This window comes from Aristolochia californica, unplaced genomic scaffold (genome assembly GCF_029961685.1).
Source record: "Aristolochia californica isolate CCGP_79_NKW_82.1479 unplaced genomic scaffold, dmAriCali1.0.hap1 SCAF_2, whole genome shotgun sequence".
Taxonomy (NCBI): Eukaryota; Viridiplantae; Streptophyta; class Magnoliopsida; order Piperales; family Aristolochiaceae; genus Aristolochia; species Aristolochia californica.
Window position 1 is genome coordinate 47731315 of NW_027181881.1, and position 25712 is coordinate 47757026.

Sequence of the window (25712 nt, forward strand, 5' to 3'; positions counted from 1 at the left end):
AATTTGCAAACCTTGCCTAAGGGCATGCAATTCAGCGGCTGTGGAATAAAAAATACCAAGGGACCAGCATAGGAAGCAACGATATATCCTGTGACATTTCCTAAAAAGACCACCAATACTAGAAAGGCCGGGATTACCATGAAAGAGCCATCAAAGTTGAGCTTGAAATAGCCCATCTCAGGAGGGGTCCAAGCAATCATAAGGGGGACTTTTATTGGTTGCGAGAGAGAAGTAACATGAGCCCAATTGATTCTAATGCTAAGGCAATGAATGCCTTCAAAAGCATCAAGAGAGGAGAGCCAAGCGATGGTGTGATTAATGATAGGTCTGATGGAAAATTCTTTGATTTCTCTCAAGCCAAAGACCCTAAGGAACAAAGGCTAGACAGGCCTTAATCATAATTTTCCCAAAGAAGGGGAGGGGGATGCCCAAGCCAAGACTGATAATGCTGCCAAGCAAATTTGGAACACAGAGATAGAGGCTTGTCATGCAGCGCTGCTTCAAAAGTACTTGATTTTGGGAGGAGCAGAGAGTGACCAGGCCATGACAGCAAGGTGAGAATTACTGCTGGTTGCCAACAGCTGTGTGTAACACGATGCTCCTGAAAAGGAACCATCCCGGTTGGGGCACCAAATGATTCTATCATTGCTGGAATGCTTGATATAGCATGCATCAAGGAGTGAAATGAGATTTCTGGGAGGAGCAGAGAGTGACCAGGCCGTAGCAGCAAGGTGAGAATTATTGCTGGTTGCCAATAGCTAACCATCCAGGTTGGGGCACCAAATGATTCAAACATTGCTGGAACACTTGATATAGTATGCATCAAGGAGCAAGAAGAGGTTTCTGAATTCCAGAGCTTCATCATCAGTCAGACTACAGCAGAAATGGAAGGACCAAACAATTGTTTGAAGACTGTTGCTCACATTGTGATTGCTGACATGGGCGCTTTGATAATGAACAAGTCAGAAAAGCCAGAGAAAATTCACCTTCAAGAGCTTGTGGAAAAGCCATTATCCAACCAGAATTGAATTCTAGTTCCATCCCCAGGTCAAAGAAAAGAATTCTGTGCCAGAAATGCAAAATTCTTGGAGATGTAGCACCAAGCAACAGAAAGATGATGTGAGGTGCTTTGATAATGAACAAGTCAGAAAAGCCAGAGAAAATTCACCTTCAAGGGCTTGCGGAAAAGCCATTATCCAATCAAAATTGAATTCTAGTTCCATCCCCAGGTCAAAGAAAAGAATTCTGTGCCAGAAATGCAAAATTCTTGGAGATGTAGCACCAAGCAACAGAAAGATGATGTGAGGTATCATGCGCCGGATGCCAAAAACGGCTAGAATGCCCTAATTTCTTCTTCAAAACGATACCCATGGCAGATATGGGTAGGTGTTCAGCTTCGAGCACCAATTGGTGAGAAGAGCATCGTTAGTGAGGCTAATATTCCTGATACCCAAACCCCCTCTCTGCTTAGGCAAGCAAATGTTTTTCCACTTAACCAGACGGTGTTTACAACAACAACAACCCCCTGGCACCCTTCCAGAGGAAGCATCTGATGATTTTCTCAATGTTCTTGACCACCTCTGCTGGGTGAAAGAAAATAGGAGGGAATACCAAAGAGGCAGGATTTATGAAGGGTAATCTGCCTGCTTTGGAGACTAAGCTTTCCCTTTGGGTGAGCTTCTCAATGATTGAGTTCCAGAGAGCATGATCAATCCTTTCCACAAAAGGGGAAGATCAAGATATGTTTCAGGAAGGACACCAAGGCAGCAACCAAGGCAAGAGGCAAGAGTATCCAAACTGGCATGATCCATGTTGAAGCCATATAACTTTGCCTATTAATGTTCTGCAGAAGAGCTTTAACACGCCCAATCTGATCTACGGTCCCCTCGCCGAAAATAACTGTCTCATCTGCGTATTTGCTCAATGGGTATGTCGAGAGTACCATCCATAAAGACTGGATTAATCAAACTCATCTCCACTATGCACCGAAAAAGGCTTGTAAGTTCTTCAAAAACAATATTGAACAGCAAGGGAGAGATGGGATCCCCTTGCCTAAGCCCCTTTGAACCACTGAAATACCCACAGGTGCTGCCATTGAGAAGGATTGAATATCTATAACTGGAAACGCAAGTTTGCATCCATTTTCTCCATTTGTCACCAAATCCCAATGTTGTAAGCATAGAGTCCAAATAGCTTCAGCTGACCTGACTAAAAGGCTTCTTGAAATCCAATTTCAGTATGATCCTCGGCCTGTTGCTCTTATGAAAGCAATCCACCACTTAGTTAACAACCATTGCTGCATCAAGCCCTTCATACAGGAGCTTTGCTCATTGCTGATAACATGCAGAGCTATAGCCTGCTCAAAAGAATGCAAGAAACAACTTTGTAGGGCCCCATTATCAAACTGATGGGACGCAAGTCTATCACATACTCCACATTGTCCTTCTTAGGTAAAAGAGAAATGAAAGTAGCCCTTCGATTTCGGTATGTGATGCCTTTGCTATGAAATATCCCTCATCATCATCTTCACATCCTCGGCGATAAAACTCCAAGCGTCACGGAAGAAGTCTTCATTGAAACGATCAGGCCCCGGAGCTTTATCAAGCAGCATCTTTGTGACAGCAGACTGAATTTCCTTCTTGGTGAAAGGCTGCTCTAAAGAGTGCCGTTAAGAGCTGGAGAGCTTCTTAAGAAGAAGATCATAAGGAAAAGGCCTGCAAGGATATTCCTCCCTAAAGAGAGCTGCAAAGAAATTAAGAATTTCAGTAGAGAGGACTGACTTATCATTCAGTGATCCTCCAATTTGGAGAGAATTAATTCTGTTAGATAGCCATCTGGAGGAAGCAATGGACTGGAAAAAATGTGTATTTTCATCCTCCTACAGCCACTTGTATCTAGGCCGCTGCTTCCACTTAATTCGGTCATGATTAAGTAAATTTTTCAAAGAATTAGAAGCCATGATGTGGTCACAAAATTCGAAATTGGTAAGGGCCCTACCTTCCTCAAGATGATCGAGGGCATTGATTAGTAGGTGAAGAGAATTAGCTTGGGCCGAGAGAGAGGGATGCCTATTTTTAGACCACTGACGGAGTAGAGATTTCAAGTGCTTGAGTTTTAAGGCAACAACGCCTCCAATTGGGTCTGTGATGGTATATACCTTCCACCATGACTCCATGAAGTCAGGACAATCTTTTATCTCCAACCAAAAATTTTCAAAGTGTAATGGCCTACAACCCCAAGCGCTCAAATTAGTGTCTAGGAGGATAGGCCAATGATAAGGGATGGTTTTACCCAAAACCAGTGCAGAAAAATCAGCATAGATTTGCAGCCATGAATTTGAAGCAAGGAACCGATCAATCTTAGAGAGAATTAGGCTTCGTAGAATAGTACTCCAAGTAAAGGTTTACTAGAGGCGGTTATTTCTTCTAGCCCATAGGCCCCAATGAAGTCGCTGAACCCTTCATGGAAGAGGTGATGCGGGATGTAGGAGGTGCTTTCTCGTTACAAAAACATATGGCGTTGAAGTCCCCTGCCAAAAGCCAAGAAAGATCCCACATGACAATGGCAAGAGCAAGCTCCCAAAATTAGCATGCTTCCTGTAACTACTTGGCCCATAAACTCCCCCAAAACACCAAGAGACACCAGCAGATTTATCCTTGAATTGGATGGCAAGAGAGAATTCATTGCTGCAGCAGTTAACCATCTCCAAAACAGCACAATCCCACATGACCAAAATGCCACAAGCAAAGCCTATGGCATCGAGGGCAAATCAAGCCAGTTGGGGGAAATGGCAGAGGTCTCTAACAATTGATTTTGAGATGGACCTGGCCTTGGTTTCCAGAAGGATAATCAGCTGAGCTCGCCTCCGGTGGTTAGTATCTCTGATGACTGCATACCTTTTAGCTTTGCCAACTCCCCTAATGTTCCATGAGATAACAATCATTTTCTACTTTTCTTTTTTGTTGTAACTCCTAGTTTGGACACAATTTTATTCATGGAAGTATGGAATCTTTCAGCGAAGTCTAGCATCTTGGTTCAAGTGTCATCATCATATTGATTGTTCATATTCAGAATGGTTTCAGGAAATGAGTTACGCAATGCAGTCTTATGTGAGGGCTTGCTGGAGAATCTGATGCAAGGTACTGTAATTTCAGTGGCATTACTAGTAGCTGGCTTCTGTTGTAGTGAATTGAAGTTATCAGCCTCTATTTCACCCCATTCCTACTTGCATATGCTGGTGGCAGAGAGCATACGAAATTTAGCAAGCTTGCCTAGGTCCACGTTCGGGGACAGGGGATTTTGAGATGAAGAGCAACCACAATGGGAGGGGGAGGAAACCGTGATCTGTTCGAAATCTGTGAGAGGGGATAGATTGGAAGAGAGTGTTTGGCCGAGGTAATTTTCTTTTGGGTATATGTTTGAGAGAGATTTGTGTTGATGGAAGCAGTTTGGCGGAGAGGGCTATTCTTGCCTGCTTCGGTAATGGGGCATTGGGATTGTGGGCCTTTAGGGTTTAATTTGGTGTTGATTGATAATGAGGGCCTGATTGGGGAGGTGGAAGGACTTGAGGCTTCATTATCGTCCCATGACTAGGTCTGGTGTATGGGGATGTGAAAGGCTGACAGTTGGAAGGGGGACAAAGATTTCAGAGTTGCTGACAGTGTTAGATCTTGGGAAAGGATCAAGTATACCTCCAGGCAGACAGCATTGGGGCAACAACTTGGGAGTTTGAATTTAAATTTCGACTTCTCAGCATCTCTGCAGCAGGGACAATGAGTTGGAGCTGAGTGAACAGCATCATCTATGACACGGTATGACTCGGTCGGTTTGGCTAAGTGCACCTCAGGGTTTACTCGTTTCTTCTTCCTCTGTCGTGGTCTTGATTTCGAGCTTGGACCAGATTCCAGTTGCAGGTGGACGGCAAATAATACCTCATCACTGAGTGAGATGTTAATCCAAGAATCAATTGTCATATTCGGACGTGAACTAAATAAAATTAGGTGAAATCAAATATCCGTTGCAGAAGCATGCACTCATCTGGTTCAAAATATTTTTCGAATAATTTGGCAATGCCACAGAAGACCGTTCCTGACCAGAGCTTGACTGGGAGGCCACAGATTTTTAGCCATCTTATATGAGGTTTGGAAGGAGATGTAGGTGACCAAATAAATAAAGCTTCGCATGCAATGTGCATGACGTTGTTCCAAGATTCCATGAGTGAGTTGCAAGATTATCGCCCTCAAGTTTGATGAGCTATCTTCCATGTCCCATAAAGGAAACATGGGGTAGGGTGGGAAGAATCCAGTTATTGGCAATTCAGGTACTGAGAGATTTTCCCTCCATGACATTCCAGTCAATTGACATCACAAGCCAATGTGAGAAATGACGCCTCCCAATCTCTAAGATGGAAGGATTAAACTGAAGGGTAGATGTTTGGGGGGTGATGGAAGCTGATGTGGCTGTCGATGGATTTCAATGTTTTTTTCACCAATTGGAAATGGGTTGACGTTGATATGGGACGGTGGAGGAGGATGTTTTGGTGCTGGGGCTGGAGGATATGATATAAGGTATTGCTGATGGGTAGAGGAATCAGTGACAGGAAGGAAAGAAGAAAGGGCATCCAATAGGTAGGACCAAGAGAAGCAATCTTGGGAGGATTAGAAGAAGTATATTTGTGCTAGAACCTTAGAATCATGCAAGTGAACAACTTTGCATTCCATTTGGCCATAATGAAAAATGGACAAGATAAAGACGGAGCTTTTTGTCAAAAGTTTCTTGCTACAAACAGCCTTCAACTGGAGAATGTAGAGATATCTGGATGGTTGAGTATAAATGACTGCTTCTCTTCTTTGGTTAATGTGATGCGGATCTAGGAGAGCAATAGATCAATATTCAGTCGAACTCCTTCATAATAGAAGGTGTGAGAACAGACAATGTGCTTGGGGTTCTTCGTTTGTTTCTTCCGTCAATAAGTGACAGTGGCCCAGCTATCTTTTTCAGTTCCTTCTTTATTCAGGTGGGTCTCCTCTCTCTGAGTCATTTGTCGTTGCTCCTCCATGCCATCATGCAAGGTTGATCCTCCATGCCATCATGCAAGGTTGATCCCTGAGTCCAGCAAGCTTTATTCCTTTTGTGTCGATCATCCTCCACAAGTGTCTACAGTGTCGGTCATCAACATCGTAGCAGGGTTTTCGACCACCTTGATCTACTCCCATTCGGTTCGCTTTGCTCCGCTCCTCTTCGGCCGTCATTAGGGTGTCAATTTTATCCAATTACCCGATTTTTCATTCATCGTTTATTAAACGAAAAAGAAATTGAACAAAAAATCTTACTTGTATATGTAATCATGTAATTTTACTTGTGTTTATCATTTTACCGTTCATTAAACAGAACAGAAAAGGATACTCCATACCCATTTTTTCAAATGTCCTACTCCATACCCGTTTACTAATGATAAGGAGTATTATAGTAATTTCCTTATATACCTAGGTAGGGAGACCTAGTTATGTATTTTCCTATGACTTTTTTTTTTTTTTTAAATGATGCTGATTTTTATTAAGACAAAAACACAAAAGAGCAATTTAAAAAGGAGGGAAGCCTTCCTAAACAATGAGAGATTGCTAGGAAGTTCCGAATTTTGCCAATTTATCAGCCAAAGAGTTGGCTAATCTAGGAACGAGATTCCAATTACAATCAATAGAAGATCAAATGTTAACAATACTATCCACGATGAACCAGTGGCGCCAAGGAGGGGAGCTGTCTTTGGAACACCAACTAATAACAGTCTTCGGGTCGCCTTCAATAATTAACTTGCCATAGAGACAATCCCTGAAGATTTGGAGGCCAAACAACAGAACACTAACTTCAGGAGTATTTTCCTATGACTCTTTACTCTCATAATATATTATAAACATACTGTTATATTTTTTTCTATTTTTGAAGAATTTTATATACTTTTATTATTTTTTACTATTTTTCGTTTATTTATCTATGTACCTGTTTCCCCGGTTGTTAACCGGGTAAATAAACGGAACTGAAATGCCTTAAAAAATAATCCGACAGGTTGGATACGGAATACCGGAATGGTCTATTCTACTTTGTCCCTATACTGTTTACACCATTACTTGTCATCGCTCCAACCATACCTTTTGTTCATAGGTGATGTTATAATTAGGATAAAACTAACAGAGAGGGAGGGGGCTTCCCTAACCGACAGCAGAAGTGCCCTTGTCCACCCAACTGCCATACAAAAGGAGGAGAGCAGGAAGATGCTCCCACCCACCTACCCACATGCACACTGGGTTTTTTAGGTTCTGACCTGCACAAGGGACCAGGACCAGTTGAACCTGCTTCAGCCAGCCAGTCTCCTCCAGGTCTGACAACACTAGTTTCAACCACCCAGCCCTCTCTATCTGGTTTACTCTGAAATGAAAATAAAGTTTTGAAAGCTGTTTAATTCCAGAAAGATAATAGTTTTTGTTAGCTAAAATTTACCTTTCGTGAAGCTAATGCAGCAGCAACACCTGTCGCCAATACCTTAAGATCTTCCCTCTCATCCCCTTTAATCTTAGCAACCTGGAAAAAAACAGGTGAGATTTTATGCATACACGTGATGACGAAAATGAGCAATGATTACAATTTTTTGAATTTCATATAAATAAAGGAAATTTTAAATATTCTACCCGTTTTTCAAGATTGATCCCACTTTTTCGAGTGACAGGAAAAACACTGGAAACTTTTGTGAGCATTATCAAGGCATTCCGTATTTCCATGTACTCATTCGACTCCAAACATTGTATCAATAGTTTAGTAATTCTTGTATTCCACTTCCAGTGTACCTTCCATAGAAGCAAGAAGAAAGTGTTAATACCTCAACAACGTTATTTAATATTTTTTAACACAAAGGACATTGTTAAATACGAACAACAAAAGGAACTAAATATTTTGTTTTTTTCTGAAATGTCTCTATAACACCTACCCAACCAACGGCCAGAAACCTAGAAGCTCAAAGTTTTGGTTAAACAGATGAAAACAGAGAGCAGTTAGAAACCACAGTACCTCAGTTATGGTTCTCTTACTGGAATTCTTATATGCACATTTTTGCATGATATAGAAATTGACTAACTAAAAGTACATCCCGTATCCCAAAATGAATGGATCTACAGAGATAATGAACTATGAAGAGATCAAATCAAAATGTCTGAACCAGTATAAATTATAGTTAGCTCAATCTGAAATATGTATCACATATCCAGCAACATTTATTGAATTTTTAGGTCCTGATAAAGTTCTGTATCTTATCAAAAGAGACGGACGATATATACATTGAATTCATCACACCAATATGATACGTGATACACTTAAAGCAAGACTATACAGATATAAAAAACAATATCATTAACAGTAGCTGGAATATCTCTTCCAGTATTAAGAGAGACTCACCTTAATAAACTGGCTATAAGTGACCCTAGTACCAGTTGGGAATCTGTAGTAGACAGCAAAGCCTGGCATGTTGCTACACTCCTTTTCATATATTGACTCATCACTCTGTCAATATCAGAGCAGATTACACATAACTATATTTTTAGACTAAATTTGAGCATTTCATGCACATTTTATTCACACAAAATTAACTATCAGAATTCAGAAACCATGTATTGATAAAACCTTTATCCTATGAATGATACTAGATGCATCAGAGATATAAGATGATAGTGTTGGTAGTTTAAAAGCTGTTTGGGGGTTCGTAGGAAAACCTGATAATCAAAGGAGTGATCGCATTTCAAAATCAAGGAACACTGCAACGAAGATTGCCAGCGATCTCCCTTACTAACAAGCTGTTAGCCCATGCATTGTTTCCAATAAACAAGACCAGAAGAACTGGAGTGGAACGTAGAGATGAAAAACTAGTTCAATATTCTACCTGTCCCACTAAACAGTCCACCAAATTGACTATGATCATATACAGAGCAATCTCAAGAGGCCAATAGGCCTCAAGAGACAGAAAACCCGACCCCGACCCCGACCCTGACCCAATCACCTTCGTAAACCCGACCCCGACCACCATTGGAAACCCAGCACCAATCCCGAACCCTGACCCCAAAACCCACACTCAAAAAAAACCTGGAACAAACCCGAAATATCAAACCCAACCCGGCACTGATCACCATCCCCACCCTATCCGTGTAAACACGACTTAAACCTGATCCGCCCATGTCTCATCCCCGCTGGTTGGGTTTGGGGAAACCTGTCCCCGACCCAAAACCCAACGGGTTCTTTTTCCCTGCCCCATCCCTGACCCGCGGGGTAAAATCTGAAACCTGAACCCAGGGTTTCCGGGTCGGGTCAGACCGGGTTTTCCATGAAACCTGACCCAATGCCCACCCCTAGGTAAAACCACAACAATTTTTATGGGTATGTCGAGAAAACTTCAAAAACGTATTTTAAAAAATGATTCTCAAATCAATGGATAATGTAAAAATTAGGTTACGCACCTTCCAATGGTATGCCATTTTTAGTGTCTCACATAAGAACCTGCCAAGTCTACCTGCCTCAAATTCAGTGCAGCTGCAGATCATAGGCTGCAATGTTTTAGATATGAGCACCTCTATGTGGTTGACTGTGTTGAAAAATGGAGTCCCTAGAGAATGGAGAGTGTGCACAAACATTGCACAGTAAACTGCATCCAGCATGCTAAAAATGCACCTCGGAAATATGCACCTCTGAAGGAATTCCATGTTAATCTTCAGGGCATCTGGACAAGAACTTAACCAGTTATCCTTCTCTCGAGCAAGTCTCCTAAGAACCGAAGTAACATTTTCTTTGTGCTTCTGGTGTTCCAACACCAACTGATCCAACAACTCTTGGATTTTTTCTTTATCTTTTTTCCTTTTGGTAATAGCAGAACTCGAGTTATCAGAGAGTTCTTCCAGAGCCTTCAGAGCAGCATTCTGTTTGGCAATCTCAGACTCGTAACGCTGTTTTGGAACATAGAGATCATAGAGTGTGAGCCCCCAAAAAGTAGCATACAAATCAGGAGAGAGGCTATTCCAGGCTTTGGAAGGCAGTATTGATCGGACAGTATCAAGCAGATCAGACCATCTGCGGACATTAAAACATGTTGAGAACGGAAGGGCTTACGGATAAAGTTAGGAATACCAAATTCCAAACCAAAATTTAGCTGTGGAATTGAAAATTACACTATTGGCTTCCTTGTTGAACCAAGGTCCAACACAAGAGTAGGGGACGAGCATGAAGTATCTGACTCCTTATCAGCACTTGACATATTTGCCTCCCCAATGTCAGAAGGCCAAAACACTTCTGACCCAGTTGAGCACTTGTAAAGCCTCATGACAGGCCTATATATTAAAAAAGCAACCTGAGAAATATTTATTGAAATCTGGTGTAAGTTCACAACTGCAGGAAAAGCTTAAGCAAGAGAACTCTGATTTAGCAATCAAAGAAACAGAAATGATAAGAGTTTCAAACCTCTGGATCCAGGTGGTATGTATGAATCAGTTCATCGAGTGAAGGAACCAATTTGGCATAAGCTGTGGCAGGAGCTACTCCACTGTAAAGGAATTCCACGTACTGAAGCAGAGCACCATGGCATCTGTCAAACTGCTCACTGACCATCTTAATATATGGTGCATCTGCATTGATGACAACCCTACAGTAAAAACAGTATATTGGATATATCAGTAGCAGTTCAAACTATCAGATACACATCCAGTCATCCCAAGGCCACCAACTAAAAGCCTGTTTAACAACAATCATTTTTTTTTAAATGAGTTATATTTAGTTTAACAACAATCATTTTTTTTAAATGAGTTATATTTAGTTTAACAACAATCTCCCCCCCCCCCCCCCACCCCCACATACACACACACACACACCATTCTCATCTTCTGCATTAACGTCTCCTAAACAGATGAGATAACCATGTTAGTATTAGTAAAAGTGTTCAGAATCTGACATGGAGCGGTGCTGGGCTATTAATAATAAAAGAGGAATAGCCAGATTTTGTTCTTCTTTAGGAAGCAATGAGTCCCTTAGTCTGTTTGTAGATTTGATAAGTGCCTGCAACAGAGATGGAATATATCATATAGACAGCAAGCTCAAAAATTAAAAAATTTTAATCAGGCATATACCACGTTATGGGCATCACCTTATTGTTTCTTGTTATCCCAAATGAAGTAGCCTGATATCGAAGTGTCTCACTCCCAGCCATTGCGTCAAGCTGCTCCTCTGTCATGTTTTCCGTGAATTGGACATTTGCCATTTGTTGGATGAGCTCCTGTATGAAAATCATGCTCAGCACAGATGCCATCTCTTTTACTTTATTTTAGTAGCAGCAACACAGCGACTATGCATATATAATTTTTATAAAATTGTAGAGAACAAAAGAACTTTAAAGAAACAGATTGTCCCCTTGGTATGTGGTGGTTGTGTTACTACACTGGGTAACTCTGTAATTCTACTCAAGGAATATGTTGACCTCATAAATTTCTGAATATACACTGATACAAAACTATACCCAACTTAGTAGCTCAAACAGAGCAAAAGCAAAACGAGGGATCAGCCCCAGCAAGATGCATCCTATTCTGTACCAATCTAGTCTGGTTTTAGTATTTCACTGAACATAGGTAATAGCAGACAACCATTAATGCATCCTCTATACCTGAAGAAGAACAAGTTCAATTCCTGACCCCTTCTTCAGCTGGTTAACAAGGTACTGGAAAAGACCCCTTAGTTCCATTGAAGGGTATTTCTTACACCTGCAGTAAAACAAATCACCAGATTGTAAGGACAATTGTGTAACAAAGATACCACACATCCGTCTATGGCAGGAATTTCAAGCAATGATGATTATAACATCATGGATATTATGCATCTCAATACATCAAGAAGATTGTAAGGAAGACAATATAACAGTTAGAGCACAAAGAACAACAAGATATAAACATAGAAACATGAATAGCTACTGTAGAAAAGTCATATCAATGAAAGCCCAAATTGAGAAAAATGTGTTTTCTGTCAGTAACAAAATGGAACCAATGGCCAAACCTATTATTGAGTGGGAATATAAAATGCAGAGCAATAGGCTTCCTACGTGGCTAATCATTTTGGGATGAAACCGGACTCGATCCAACACCTATCATCACTACCAAAGGGATGAGACACAGACATCATGAGGATGCATAATATCACTTTCAAGGGTTACCATCAGCAAAAAAATGGATTAACAAAAATCATTTGGGTTTAATATACATGTTTACTCACACAAGCCAAGTTTATGAGTTGAGAAGGCATGACTGCTTCATGAAAGCAAGCATTACTTTCACAAGACAACATACTAATTGTATGTGTTAAGGAATAGTCCCACATGGATTAGTGAGTACAAAGAACTTGAGTTTATTAGTTTGGAAAGAGGTTTCCTAAGTTGGCTAGTCATTTTGGATGGGCCTTAGACCCAACTTTACAGTATGTTTAACCAAAATTTATTCAAAGCTCATGAGTATAGACGGTTGTATATGGATGCATAACATCTGTCCAAATTTCTATTATCCATTCAACACAATACTTTTTTTACTGATGAAAACTTTCCAAGAAAATGGACCAAATACGGAAAGGAGATAAGCAGCTAGACGGAAGTTGCAAAAGAGATACCAGCAAGCCAAAACGTGAGGACAAGCACTATTAAATGGCGGTCTCCTAAATTTCAAGCTTTGGAGTTGAAAGGGTCCAGAAATCAGTTTTTTGCTGGCTAGGAAATTCTCCATTCCCTTCAAAATCATAAATAGATTCCATTTGTGGAAATTTTACAGACATGGAAAGCTTGAGGGGCCACTCCTGAAATCCAAAACTATGTTTGACTAATCATAATCTGATAGATTAGCGAGGGTAAGTATTTCTGCCAGTCTTCTTGTTCACTGCTCTATAATCATTTGTTCACATAATCTACATCTTTGAGCCCTGTCCATGTCTTGTAGCATAGAATAGACTGCTCTGTGTCTGTTCACCTCTGTGATCAGTCACTGGCCATTTATAGGAAACACTCCCCCTTCCACAAGGGAATGCTGGGCACAAGATTGTTCCATGTCCATAGTAAGCAAAAACACAGCCAACAGTAAGATGTTACTGAATAACGGCATCCCAGAATGAGCAAGTCAGAAAAATGACTCCATGACCTTGGTTTGTCAACTTCTAGAGGGTGCTGGTTATGATCGATCTCCTTAAAACATAATTGCTTAAGATTTGACAAAATTAGTTCTGTTCTCAAACCAAGAAAATTATATTTTCTATAAGTATGAAATACTTGAGATAAAACATTAATTTTCTCTTTGAAAAATCTGATAATTGGGTGAAAAACAAGAGAAATAAGAGAAGAAGAGCTTGGAGAGGAGCAGCTGCTGCCTTGGAGTGTGTGCCTAAAAAAGGACACCCCTTTTTTTTAATCAGGGTTTTAAGTGATTTTTACATAAAAGACAAAAATACACCTCAAAACATAAACTTACATCTCCTAAAATACACCTCTAAAATGAATAAAAATTGAACCATAGGCATATGAAGACACTGAATACCTAACAGATTTCATATAAGATAAAAACATAATATAGAAAATGACCAAAATATCCCTGAGTTGATATTTTAACACTCATGTTGTGTGTAAATGGCACAATTAGCATTTGACAAGGAAAGCAAGAACATACAAGTGACCCCAGAAACAAGCAAGTGATTGAAGCCAATCCGACAAATTAAGACCATCATCTTTTAGCTTCTCCCGGCCACCCTGTACCAGACGTTCAATCACAACATATTCCAATACATCATACTCCAGTTGTGTCAGGTACTTGAAAGCATCTACAACTGGTGTAATCATATCTTTGTATGCTTCAATCTGTAAGAGAAGTACCAAAACAGAACGCACGTCAACAGGACAGAAATATTAAACATAAGAGGCAGTAATGGTACACACCATATATACAAAGATTTCACGACCTGGTGAACAATTGTACGCAGTACTGTCATTGGATTAGCATGAGCTAATTTAGCAACCATGCGACCGAGCTGCTTTAAATTTTCCTTTGCGAGTCGCTTTAAGATCCTCCGAGTATCCAACTGCAGAATACACACTATGGAGACAAGTAAACCACAGATTCAAGATGCCATTAAAAACCAGAAAACATTCTTAAATATAAGTTTAAAAAACAAGCGACATTATGAGTAAGACAAGTTTCATGTGACAAATTGAGAAGGAAACTAGCGAGGAACTTCAACTACAACCATAGATAATCATCTTAAAGCATTCAAACTCACAATCATCCCTGTATTAGATGGGGATACAATTTTCTCTTCACCAAACTAAATCTTAGATCAGGTTCCTCTATTTAACTCCAAGTTATCTCACTGTAGAAAGTCATCAAACTGCAGAAGGCACAAACCCAGTGAGTCAGCTTTCTATTTTATAAGAACTCCTTTACTTTAATAGTCTGCCGATCCCCCAAAGCAAATGAAAATTTCTGGCCCATCAAGCATTGCAGGTTCACGCTTTACAATCATACCTGCAACCCAAAGCATTTGGTTGATCACTCTGTCCCTGTTAGGGGCCAGAACAAGTACCAACCCTGATTTCATGGACAAAGTGTTCAAAAAGAGATATTTTTGTTCTCTCACTGTCAATGTGTCGTATATGCATCTTTGGAAATCTTTCATACTGGATACAGGATTGAGCTCAGTGGACACACATGAGGGTTTCTAAAGTGAGGTCTAGGATTTAAGACTCACCCAGGGCATGAGAGGAAGAGTGTATGTAATCGTTAATCAACATCCAATAAAAAAAGAAAAAAAAAACTTTCTTATTTACGTGAAAAAAAGTCTCTTTTGATTACTTTAAACTTTAGTTACACCTAAAAGTGCTAACAATCCATGCAACTTCCTGAAGGATTTTTTTTTTTTTCGAATGATGGATAATTGTATTACATGAGAAAAAAAGGGTACAAGATTACATGAAGGTAACTGCTAAAGAGGGTGTGTTTCCCTTCAATCCCTCATTGTTAGGACCTCCTAACACCACCACCACCCCACCCCCCCCCCCCCCCCCCCCCCTCCCCCCGGGCTTAATAGAATCGCACCCCAAAAAGAAAAGTAAAGGTTACATGAATAGGGGAATAGGGGAAATGGAAAAAGGAAATCAAAATTATAAACGAGGTAAAACGGAAGCTACCTTCGCAGTTTGTCTTGCTGCCAAAACCATTGGAATCCGCTCCTCTTCCTTCTCCCACTCACCGTACAACCGGTACCGCACCTGGCCAGAAAGTTGTCAATAGTAATTTAGTTTCTATCACAGCTTCCAATCTGAAACGCAAAAGAGTATCTTGTTATTCAGACCTCGTAAGGAAGAAGACTCATTAACTCCCAAATCTCCTGTCCAACTGAAGGATTTGCTGGTATTAACTGCAAAGAAGGGAGTAAACATGTTCCCAGAGCTTCTTCAACTCTCATCCGTGCCTCTTTTAGAAGAAGACGAGGCTCAAGAGTCCAACCACACGCCTCAGTTACAATGGCACCAGAAGCAGAACTAATAAGTTCTTTCACAGATAGATAGTAACCTCTCAGCACTCTGCAGACCTGACAATGTGCACATAGTCGAGCACTCGGTAAGAAACACTTTTCACAAACAAAAACAAAAAAAAAAAAAAAAAAAAAGAAGAAGATGAAAAAGAAGAAACCCTTGCCATATCAATCCTCTCTCCATAGTACAACCCAAAATGGAATTGGAAAATAAAAACAACCTTAAAATGAAAATCTTTGCATAAACTGAACGAACCTTCTGCAGCAATACAGCATCACGGTGAAGATAAGGTCCTACAGCACCAAGCATCTGGAAAAGATCTTTAGGGAGATCAATGAAAGAGCCCACGGCAGATGAGATTTTCAGGTCTGTGCCATTGGAACCAAATCCAGAGGATAACCCAGCGCCTTGAAGACGCATTCGACAAAACACAGCATAAGCAGAAGAGATTGTTCTCTCAATGATCCTAAATGCACAAACACTGTGTGACTTGGAAGGCTAAAAAAAATCTATTTAAATTGCCATGAAAATTCAAAAATATATAAAAGCATATATAGGACCAAACAATGAAAAGAAATACAATTTAAACTCATCTATACATTTATAGTTACTACATAACCACCCAAAAACTTCTGACAGATTACTTGATGCAATCATATAAATATGACAGGATGATATAGATTGTCACTTAAGCAAATTTCCAAATTTTGAAAAAAAAAATCTTTTAAGCTTTCCTACCCAAGCTATCAATGCAGTTGTGCCAAGACGTGAAAGGTGTAAGGGAAGACATCACATGCGCTCCACAGTTTCAATCCAGAAGACATTGCAGCAATGATTTGCTAAATGCTCATACCAAACTATTCACATACCCGCCAACTCATTGCCTTTGGTAAGCAAGGATTTGCATTTAGCCTCCCGTTTCTTTTTTGAAACAAAGAGAACATATTTAATTAATAAGAAAATCCTTGAGAAGAGAGAATACAAGTGGACTAAAGGACATAAAAGAGGACAAAATATATAAAAAAACAAAAACAAAAGCAAAACAGAGCCAAAGCAAGCAATCATGTGGGCGACAATGCCCTGCCAACAAGGTGTTAATGTATTTAAAAAATACATCAACAACGGCTGCTTCTAGGGGAGAATCCATGAGATACTCAAAGACCTAAAACATCCACAATCTCATCCTAATAAATATAAAAATCCCTTAGTCTGGAGGCATCTCATTGCTTGGGATTAACCAGTGCTTTACCCTCATGTTGAAAACACAATTTTCCTACTATCAATACTACTCTAGAGAGAAGTTGATAGGAAAAAAATATTTAAAAAAGTAGGTGTGCAGGAGCCCTTCCAACAGGAAATCCCAAAAAGCCACAACCCACATAACAATTCTTTTTTAATAGTGATCCCACATATCCAGCAAATAGCCATCAAACAGTGAAGGAAAGAAAGAAGGTAGATGGAGATTCCAGCAAGGCATGAATTGATGAGAGTAAGTCTTCCAGCTTTGGATAATAAACAACTCCTCCATGATGCTAGACGGCAATAAAGACGTTCCAGCACTGGATCCCATAGGTGCTTTCGAGGATGGTCTTCAAATAGAGGCAGACCCAGATAGGAGGTGGGCAAAGATCTGATTCCACAATTTAGATGAGAGACCATGTCCTAAAGAATTGTGGCGCTAATGCGGTAGTCGATGATAGAACTTTTCTTCCAATTTATCTTCTGGCCTGAGGGTATCTCAAAGATGTTTAAGAGAGCCTTAAGATGCTTGACTTGTTCCATAGTGCCAACACCGAAGAGCATAGTGTCATCGGCAAATTGAAGTAGAGGAATATTGAAAGCAGCTTGTGAGGCCACGGGTTTAAGCCATTGTAGTCGGTTGGCAGTGCGGATAAGAGTGGATAAATACTCAGCCATGATATTAAATAGAAGGGAAGAAAGAGGATCTCCTTGTCGTAGATCTTTGGAGCTCTTCAAGTACCCACAAGCTGTGCCATTGAGGAGGAGTGAAAAAGATGGAGAGGAGATTCAACTCCTGATCCAACTGTGCCATTCAACATCAAAACCCCTTGAATTGAGGAGCCCATCAAGAAGGTTTCAGTTCACACAATCGAAAGCCTTCTCCAAGTCGATCTTAAGAGCAAATCGTGATTCACCAGCCTTCTTGAAGTGATTCAGCATTTTATACGAAGCCATAACCGAGTCAAGGATGGATCTGCCTTTGATGAAGGCACATTGACCAGAATGAATCAGCAAGAAGAAAAGTGCTGCCTTGAGGCGGTGAGCAAGAATTCGGGCTATAATTTTGTAGCTGCTGAAAATGAGGCTGATGGGCCTGAAATCAATGGGATGTTTGGGCCAGAAATCAGTGGGATGTTCTGCCGATTTCTTCTTGGGAATCAGAGCTATGAAGGTGACTCCCAAACTGAGGAAAGAGAGTCCATTATAGTGCAAGGCTTGAACCATGGCGTTGATACCATCTTTGAGCATGGGCCAGCAATGGCGAAAGTAGTCACAATTGTAGTCATCGGGGCCGGGAGCCCAATACATGGGTAGATCGAGCGTTGCTCATTCCACTTCCAGCCCCAAGAAGGGAAGCTCCAAAAGATTGGCAATCATTCTGGAGATGAATGGGAATTGAAGATTGAGGATTTTTGGTCAACAAGGCTAGTCGTCACGGTAAAGATCTGCAAAGAAATCAATAAAAGTGTTAGTAATAAGGGTTTGGTCCGAGGTCACCACACCATTGAGGCAGAGAGAGCTGATGCGGTTTGTTCGCCGTCTGGAGGAAGCAATGGCATGAAAGAATTTCATGTTGCGGCCACCATCGAAGAGCCAACAGAAGCGGGCTCTTTGTTTCCAATGAACACGGTCAAGATGATTGAGAGAGAAGACATGGGATTGAAGAGTGAGGCGGAAAATTCTGAGACTGAAAGAGGTCAAGACTCTTCTTCAATTAGATCCAATTCAGCAATTTTGTTGACAGCCTCAATTTCTTAGGAAATGGATGCAGCTCGGTGAGTAGCAGCCCAGGATTTGAGATAACCCTGTAAATCCTTTAGCTTCAAAGATAAACACCATTCGTTGTTGAATGAAAGAGAGAGCTGAGACCATTGACGGGATAGATTTGGAAGAAACTTAGCATTTGAAGCCAGGAGTTCTCGAAGCTGAAGGGCTTTGGGCCCCATTGTCCCATCTTGGTATCAAGTAAAATAAGCCAATGGTCAAAGCATATACAGTTCAGGACTTTGCCGGAGGCTTGATGATAGAGATCAAGCCAATCATTGTTCGCCAAGAATTTGTCAAGCTTGGACAGAATGGGTCTAGATTGTTGGCAGTTGGTCCAAGTGAATTTCTTGCTACAAAGGGGAATGTCTTCAAACTCACATTCATCAATGAAATCGGTGAAGCTTCGCATGGATGAGGTAATTCTAGGACACAGGGGTGATCGGTCTGAGCAGAAAAGAATTGTGTTGAAGTCTCTTGTGAAGAGCCAAGCCGTCTACCAGATTTGAGTGAGGGCAGCGAGCTCTTCCAAGAAGAAGCGTCGATCCCGATAGTGATTCGGCCCATAAATTCCCGCAATGCTCCATATACATTTGGTTGTTTAATCTCGAATCTTGAGGGCAATAGAATATGTTCCAATAATGTCTTCAATGACCTCAACCAGGTCAGTATTCCCTAGAGCAAGAATGCCACCCAAATGACCAATGGCACAAAGAGATGTCCAGGCAAGAGAGAGACAGTTCCAAAGCTCACGAGGAGCCGATCATCAACCTGTTGGAGCTTTGATTCTTGAAGGAAGACAATGGTGGGTTTGGTCAAAGAAAGAAGGTCACGAATAGCAACTTGTTTACGTGGGTGTCCAATTTCGAAAATATTCCAAGAAATAATTATCATTTCTTTTTGGATGGGGGGGTCTTGCTGGATAGCTCCCATAATTTCAGTGAGATGCATCATTTGACTCTACCTGTCTTCATCGTATTTATGTCGTTCTGATTGAAGCTCAACGACCAATTTCCTGGAATACTCATTTGGAGGTGGGAAGATAATTCCGCCAGTGGTTGGATCAATGGGTATAGAGTAGCAACACTGGGTTCGCCATTGAAGAAGCACCGGTCAGGAGTTCGACCTCTTCGCTAATAGGTGGCAAGGATGGGAGGAGAAGTGAGCCGAAGTGGAATTTCTGGAGGTTGAGGAAGGTTTCGCTCACAGACACAAGGGGAAGAAATGGACTCCGAGTCAAATGGAAGGTCATTTGAAATATCTGGTGAGGAGAGGGGATGGCAGAGCTTCCATACCAACCAGAGGTGACAAGGGGAGTGGAAAGGTCTGCTGGAAGATTCAGAGTCTTGTGAGGTGCGCTTAAAATGGTAAGGGCATGGATGGGGGTGGTTGGTGAGGGAGGCCACGTGGAAGAGAGGCAGTTGGGTTGCAAGTGGGGACATGAGGTTTGGTGCCTGAAAGGTTGACAGTGCAGTAATTTTGGGGGAAGAGAAAGACATGTCTGGGAGTAGATTGATGTAGAATGGTGTTGACTAGGGTGGTGGTGGTGGTGGTGGTGGGGGGGGGAGGGGGGGGGGGGGGGGGGGGGGGTCAGTCTCGGGATTGGGAACATGATCGGCCATGGATTGAAAAGGAGTGAGGGACAGCTCAGCAAGGAGAGGATGAGGTTCACGAGCATTGTCACAAAGGTGCTGATATGGCACCAGAGTTGTCAGAATGGGATCAGGATTGTCTATTGGCAAAGGGACAAGAGATTTGAAATTTGAATTTTCAAGGATGATCCTAGTCTGGCTAGTCTCGGGGACGGGTTCGGGGCTGAGTGTGACTCAGTAGTGTCTGAGTCGACTCGGTGAGGAAGATAGGATGGTGGAACAGCCACGGTGGTTTGGTGGAAAGTGGAGAGATTTTTAAAGGTGATTCTAAGCCAAAAAAAAGGTGTTGTTTACTGAAAGTTTGATGAATCAGATGCCAGAGTGAAGATTGTTTGGAATGACAAAGAGCTGAGCTCTATCGTGTCTGGACTTCGTGTCGGTGGAGGCATTGACGGAGGAGAGGGCGCTGAAAGTTTGGCTGATCAAGTTGAAGGTGTGATCGTGCTAGAGTTCTGCTGGGAGGCCCCAAATACATATCCATTGGCCGAGGATGGTGTTGAGATGAGTGGAGGACCAATCGGTAATGTTGGTGATGTCTGGATGGGGAATGGGATGGGGTATGAGTAAAGCTCGTTGTTTGTCGGTATCAATGAAAAAATGGAAGAGCCAATCAGTGTTGTGGAGAAAGGAGAAAGTTGAGTTGAAGGTGTAGGTTAGCTGGTGAACCAGCTAATCATCTCTAATCATAGTGCTAGAAGGATGTTTAAACCTAGGAGACTTGGCACCAAACAGTGGTTTGACGGAACTACCATTCAAAAGGTCCACCTATTGAGTGGGAAGTTCTTGAAAAGGTCTTCATGTTATGCTCTACCTCCAAACCCCAAGAAATAACAAGGCAAAGTTTAACAAAAAGCTTGCTGATCTTTTGCATCAGAACATGAGAACTACTCAAAAAATTCACAATAGGCAGCTTAGAAGCAAGTGTACAAACTGAATTTGTACAAAATGGTGCCATAAATTGAAGAAATGAAAGAACAAAGAAACAAAAATTGATTAACTGTCTGTAAGTAAAAATGTTTGGTTTTCTTGTAAACAAACTGTAAGTAAAAATGGGGGAAGAGTGAACAAATATGCATCTTGAAATTCGTTTTCTACTAATATTTAAGTGGAGTGGTGGTCTTTCAGGTTCTATTCCAGCAAGAATGACCGTGACCAAGGCAATGGATGTCTTTCTCCAAGTAGTCGACTTCCCCCAGGATTTGCACACACTCTTTGGACCGTTCACTCTTTAGACAAGAGTAAATAGAATATGTAATTAAAGAAAGGTAGTTGTCCAATTCAATATCCAAGGAATCGTTTTTTCAGTTATCTTGATTTAGTAGGTTGCAGCCTTGTTTCTTTGCTCTCTTCATTGCCTTCATTTACTCTACCTATTAGATCCAATAACTTCATTATTAACACAATCAAGCAATAAATATCAGTTACAGATGATCACAGATGCAAGGTAACAAGCAATATATTTAGGCATCAAATCGGACCACAAAAATTACGGTTCAGAATATACCTAAATAAAGCCTCACAAATTTGAATATGAGCAACAGGATTAAGAGGATATAGGCGTTCAAACAAAATGTGTGCATGATACCTGAAAAAAAGTCACAGGATTAATTTTTAATAAATCTAAAAGTGAGTTACAAATTCAAAAAAATAAAAATTAAAGAATTACTAAATAATCAAGTTTCCACATTCAAAAAACAAATAACCAGCAGCAGTAATTTGCTTACCATTACTTCAAAAATTTAAGAGGATATCCCTTTTTCACAACATACTTTATAAGAGAGAAGATATGCACAAGGGGTATTAACTGAACAGACACTTAAGTATTTCCAATTCACTACAAAATGCAACAGTATAAACCTACCAGTCATCCACAGCAAGAAATCCATAGAGCAAACCCAGGCTCTGGTTATTCTCAAGCTCAGAAGAACGCTCAATGACAGCCTCATTTTCCATATCCAGGGCTGCAAACAGATCTATCGTCACATCTCCTTGCTTTTCTTCGTCCATCAAATCTTTTCCAGTAGCAGCAAGATTTATTTTGCCAATTTTATTTACCTGAAAAATGATGTCTTGGGTTAAGTTATGCAGCAGAATGCAACAACTACGAGAGTCCCCAGAATGCCCATGATGCAAAAATTTGGAAATACATCATGTTTAGGAAAGATTCACAATGAGCTCATAAGCTGCTTTAGTAAACTTCCCAATCATTGCTCAAATTTTGATCTAAGTGCAGCATGACCTCTTCATAATATTTGCAGAAAAAGAGATTATTGAATGACATGAAAAGTAGAAGAGAACATGGTGACCTACGTAGGATTAAATGTTTTCCTGGCTTTCATAAGAAAAGAATAATGTGTTCATATGTTTTATTTATATATATATATAAAAAAAATATTTTAGGAAAATAAAAACATATATATGCGTATATGTTAGCTATCTGAGGCATATGCTGCAACAAGGTCCTGTCCTACAATCTAAATCCATGTCAAAGGCAACCTTTTACGTGGTTCTCAATGTTGGTGATTTTCCTGGTTTTGGGGTTTTCTGCCCTTTGTGCTCCTGTTTTTTTCTTAGTAACATTTTTTACTGTTTCTAAAAACAGGGAATCAAAATCCTATAACAAGATGTTGTGACGTTGTCGAGTCAAAATTTTGACTAGGGTCTGGTAGGGGTGGCATCGAGCCGAGCCGAGCATGAACCTGCCTATGTTCGAGCTGAGTTTTATACATTTTATAAAAAGAATGATAGGGGAGGTTCGAGATTGAATCTCGATAATGGATCGCACTAATATTAATCTTTTTTACCACGAATGTTGTCTATCTTATTTTGTAATTTTTTGAATCTGGCCATAAATTTACTATGGCCTCCTTGGTGCCCCTGGTTGAAAATTTATATTCTAAGAAAAACTAGAAATATTTTTCCTAGGATACATATTTCCAAAAAAAACCTTTAAATAAAATCCTATTACTATTAGTGACTTACTAGAAAATTACGAGAAATATTTTAAAACTTTCTTAGGAAAGTTAAATGGACCTCTTATTGCCTCTTCTAGGGAAATAAATAAAAATTAATAATTAATCTAATATATTACTATACTTATAGATAAATTTTTAATCAAATAAAACGTCAAACACAAAATTGCTATGAAAGTTGCCTCATGCTAAAAGTATTACAACATCAACTGTCAAATACTTATTCAAAAATTTTCTATACGGTTTTCGCAAGAAAATCTTACTTAGAAAATTATATGAATTTTTAAATAAGAATTTCCAATTAGAAAAATATTTCAAAAAAACATGAGGCACTAATAGTCGCTAGAAACGTATTTCTACTAAAAATATTTTTTCAACATTTATTAAAAAAACCACTAATAGTCCCTAGAATTTATTATTATTTTTTTTCACTTGTTTATGATTTTGCACGGCGAAATCGTCTTCTCGCCGGGGGGGAATTATTTTTCCCTTCTAATTTAGGTCCTCTAATTTCTGCCGAGGACGAGGAACGACGTGGAGGGAAAAGCTTTCGTCGGGGCTAACAGCTACGACGGAGGCGGTGGCAACGGAAACAAAGGCGAAGGCAGACGAGGGGGAAGAAATCAAGCGGTGCCCACAGAATCGGCGGCGACAGAGGCGGCCACAACAGCGGACAGGGTGGGCTCGGCAATGACAAGGGGAGGAAGAATTTTTTCCTCGTCGCTCTCGCTCCCACACCACTAGGCACTCCAGCTCTTGGTCCCACACCCAGGTCCCGAATCCCGCAGCGCTCGTTAAATTAATGAGCCGGCTCGCGAGCTATCGAGTTGAACCTTGATTCGGTCGAGCTCAGCTCGTTAATTTAAACAAGCCGATCCCGGATCTCGAACTCGGCTCGAGATCTAGTTATACCAAATCAAACCGAGCCGAGCTTGAGCCACTCGAAGCCACCCCTAACTAACAGTAACTGAGGGAGAAGAGAGAGAAATGGGAAGGGCATGGGAGGGGGGGAAATGGTAGTGGCAGAGTGACGTGATGATTAAGAGAGGGAGACCCACCAACGGATTTCGTCTTCTTCTCTCTCTACGATGCGGTTGACTGATGGGTACACAATCCACTTCACGACTCCTCTCCTTCTCACTTAAGTTACTCTCGTCTTATCGTGCGCACCTCTTTCGAGGTACTTGAACCAGACACAGAAAGCCTCCTCACCTCTGCTCCCGCCTCTATCAAGCCCTTACACTCCTTATGAATTGTCCACGCCTTCTCGCCCCTCTCAGGCCACACGCCTCCCTGTGAGCTCAACTCACCTCAGTTTTTTCCCTCCTCGACCCTTCTTCCTTCTTCTTCTTCTTCTTTGACTCCTTTCTCTCGTCTGCTGTTATGGAGAAGACGAAGATGGAGACCCATGACTTCATGAACGTGGAATCGTTCTCCCAGCTGTCGTTCATCCGACCTACACCGGTAAGGGAGAAGCACATTCGTCTGTTTGGGATAGAGTTCGGGCACAAGGATTAAGAGGACGGCGCCGGGAACGAGATACCTGAGTCCTCCAACACCGTCGTCGAGAGGGATGGCGTGAAAGACGGGCCGCTCAACGAGGAGAGCAGCCGAAAGTTCGAGTGTCATTACTGTTGCCGCAACTTTCCCACCTCGCAGGGGTTTGGCGGCCACCAGAACGCTCACAAGCACGCGCACCTCCAGTCCCCCCTCGTTCCCGCTCTGCTTGGCGCTCCAGCTTGGTCCCGCTCCCCAGTCCCCACTCCCCCGAATCCCACGTCGCTCGTTAAATTAACGACGTTGATTCAGTCAAGCTCGGCTCGTTAATTTCAACGAGCCGATCCCGGATCTCGAACTCGGCTCGAGATCCAGTTATACCGAGTCGAACTCGAGCCGGCTCGGTTCGAAGCCACCCCTAAGGTTTGGCACTTCTTTCTGGAGTCTTGTTTTTTTCTATTTCTTATTGTTTGTGATGTTCTTGTACTTATCTCTCCCTCGGGCCCTTTCTTGATGGAATCCTCATTCTTATTGTTATCAACATATGTATATATCTATAGATAAATAGAGATCAGATATATAGATATATCCCTTAGCAAGAAGTTGAAGGGGCCAGGCAGGCAACAAACACAAACTAGAAAACCATGAAGGATATCATTGACATTTTAGCCTTGTCTTTTGTTAATAAAACATAAAACAGAGAGTGATCCATAGTGATAAGCTGGATGAAGGAGAAGGCAAGTCCCTTTTGTGATTTAGATACATTCATGAAGAGATCATGGACATTAGCAGGCCTTATTTGTTTTGGGCACCACAGACTAAGGGCTGCAAATTCCACTACCGATGCATTAGCCAAAGAGGGTGTTTCGTGCCCTTCCCTTGCAACAAGGATCTCCATCCCTTTGCAGTTTGAGGAGTTAGATGCATTAGCTTAATAAACACATTTGCCAATTCAAACAAAAAAAAAGGGTTTGTTCACTGTCCTTCTTCTCTGCAGAACTCTTTTGTTCT

General features: G+C 41.1%; 1 protein-coding gene across 2 annotated transcripts in view; it reads right to left on the reverse strand.

The window, feature by feature from the left end:
- LOC137956890 (THO complex subunit 2-like) overlaps positions 1–25712 on the reverse strand; it is a 54916-nt gene that overhangs the window by 6892 nt on the left and 22312 nt on the right. The window contains exons 12-28 of one of the 2 annotated variants that reach the window (XM_068804552.1): positions 22094–22287; positions 21737–21817; positions 15830–16040; positions 15391–15630; positions 15227–15307; positions 14002–14121; positions 13713–13900; positions 11681–11777; positions 11168–11296; positions 10976–11079; positions 10489–10669; positions 10200–10378; positions 9495–10101; positions 8443–8547; positions 7683–7838; positions 7495–7575; positions 7319–7422 (exon numbers count right to left, since the gene is read on the reverse strand). In XM_068804552.1, the coding sequence (XP_068660653.1) occupies positions 7319–7422; positions 7495–7575; positions 7683–7838; positions 8443–8547; positions 9495–10101; positions 10200–10378; positions 10489–10669; positions 10976–11079; positions 11168–11296; positions 11681–11777; positions 13713–13900; positions 14002–14121; positions 15227–15307; positions 15391–15630; positions 15830–16040; positions 21737–21817; positions 22094–22287 (2858 nt within the window). The remainder of the gene's footprint in view (positions 1–7318; positions 7423–7494; positions 7576–7682; positions 7839–8442; positions 8548–9494; positions 10102–10199; positions 10379–10488; positions 10670–10975; positions 11080–11167; positions 11297–11680; positions 11778–13712; positions 13901–14001; positions 14122–15226; positions 15308–15390; positions 15631–15829; positions 16041–21736; positions 21818–22093; positions 22288–25712) is intronic. The other variant, XM_068804551.1, reaches the window with a different exon arrangement.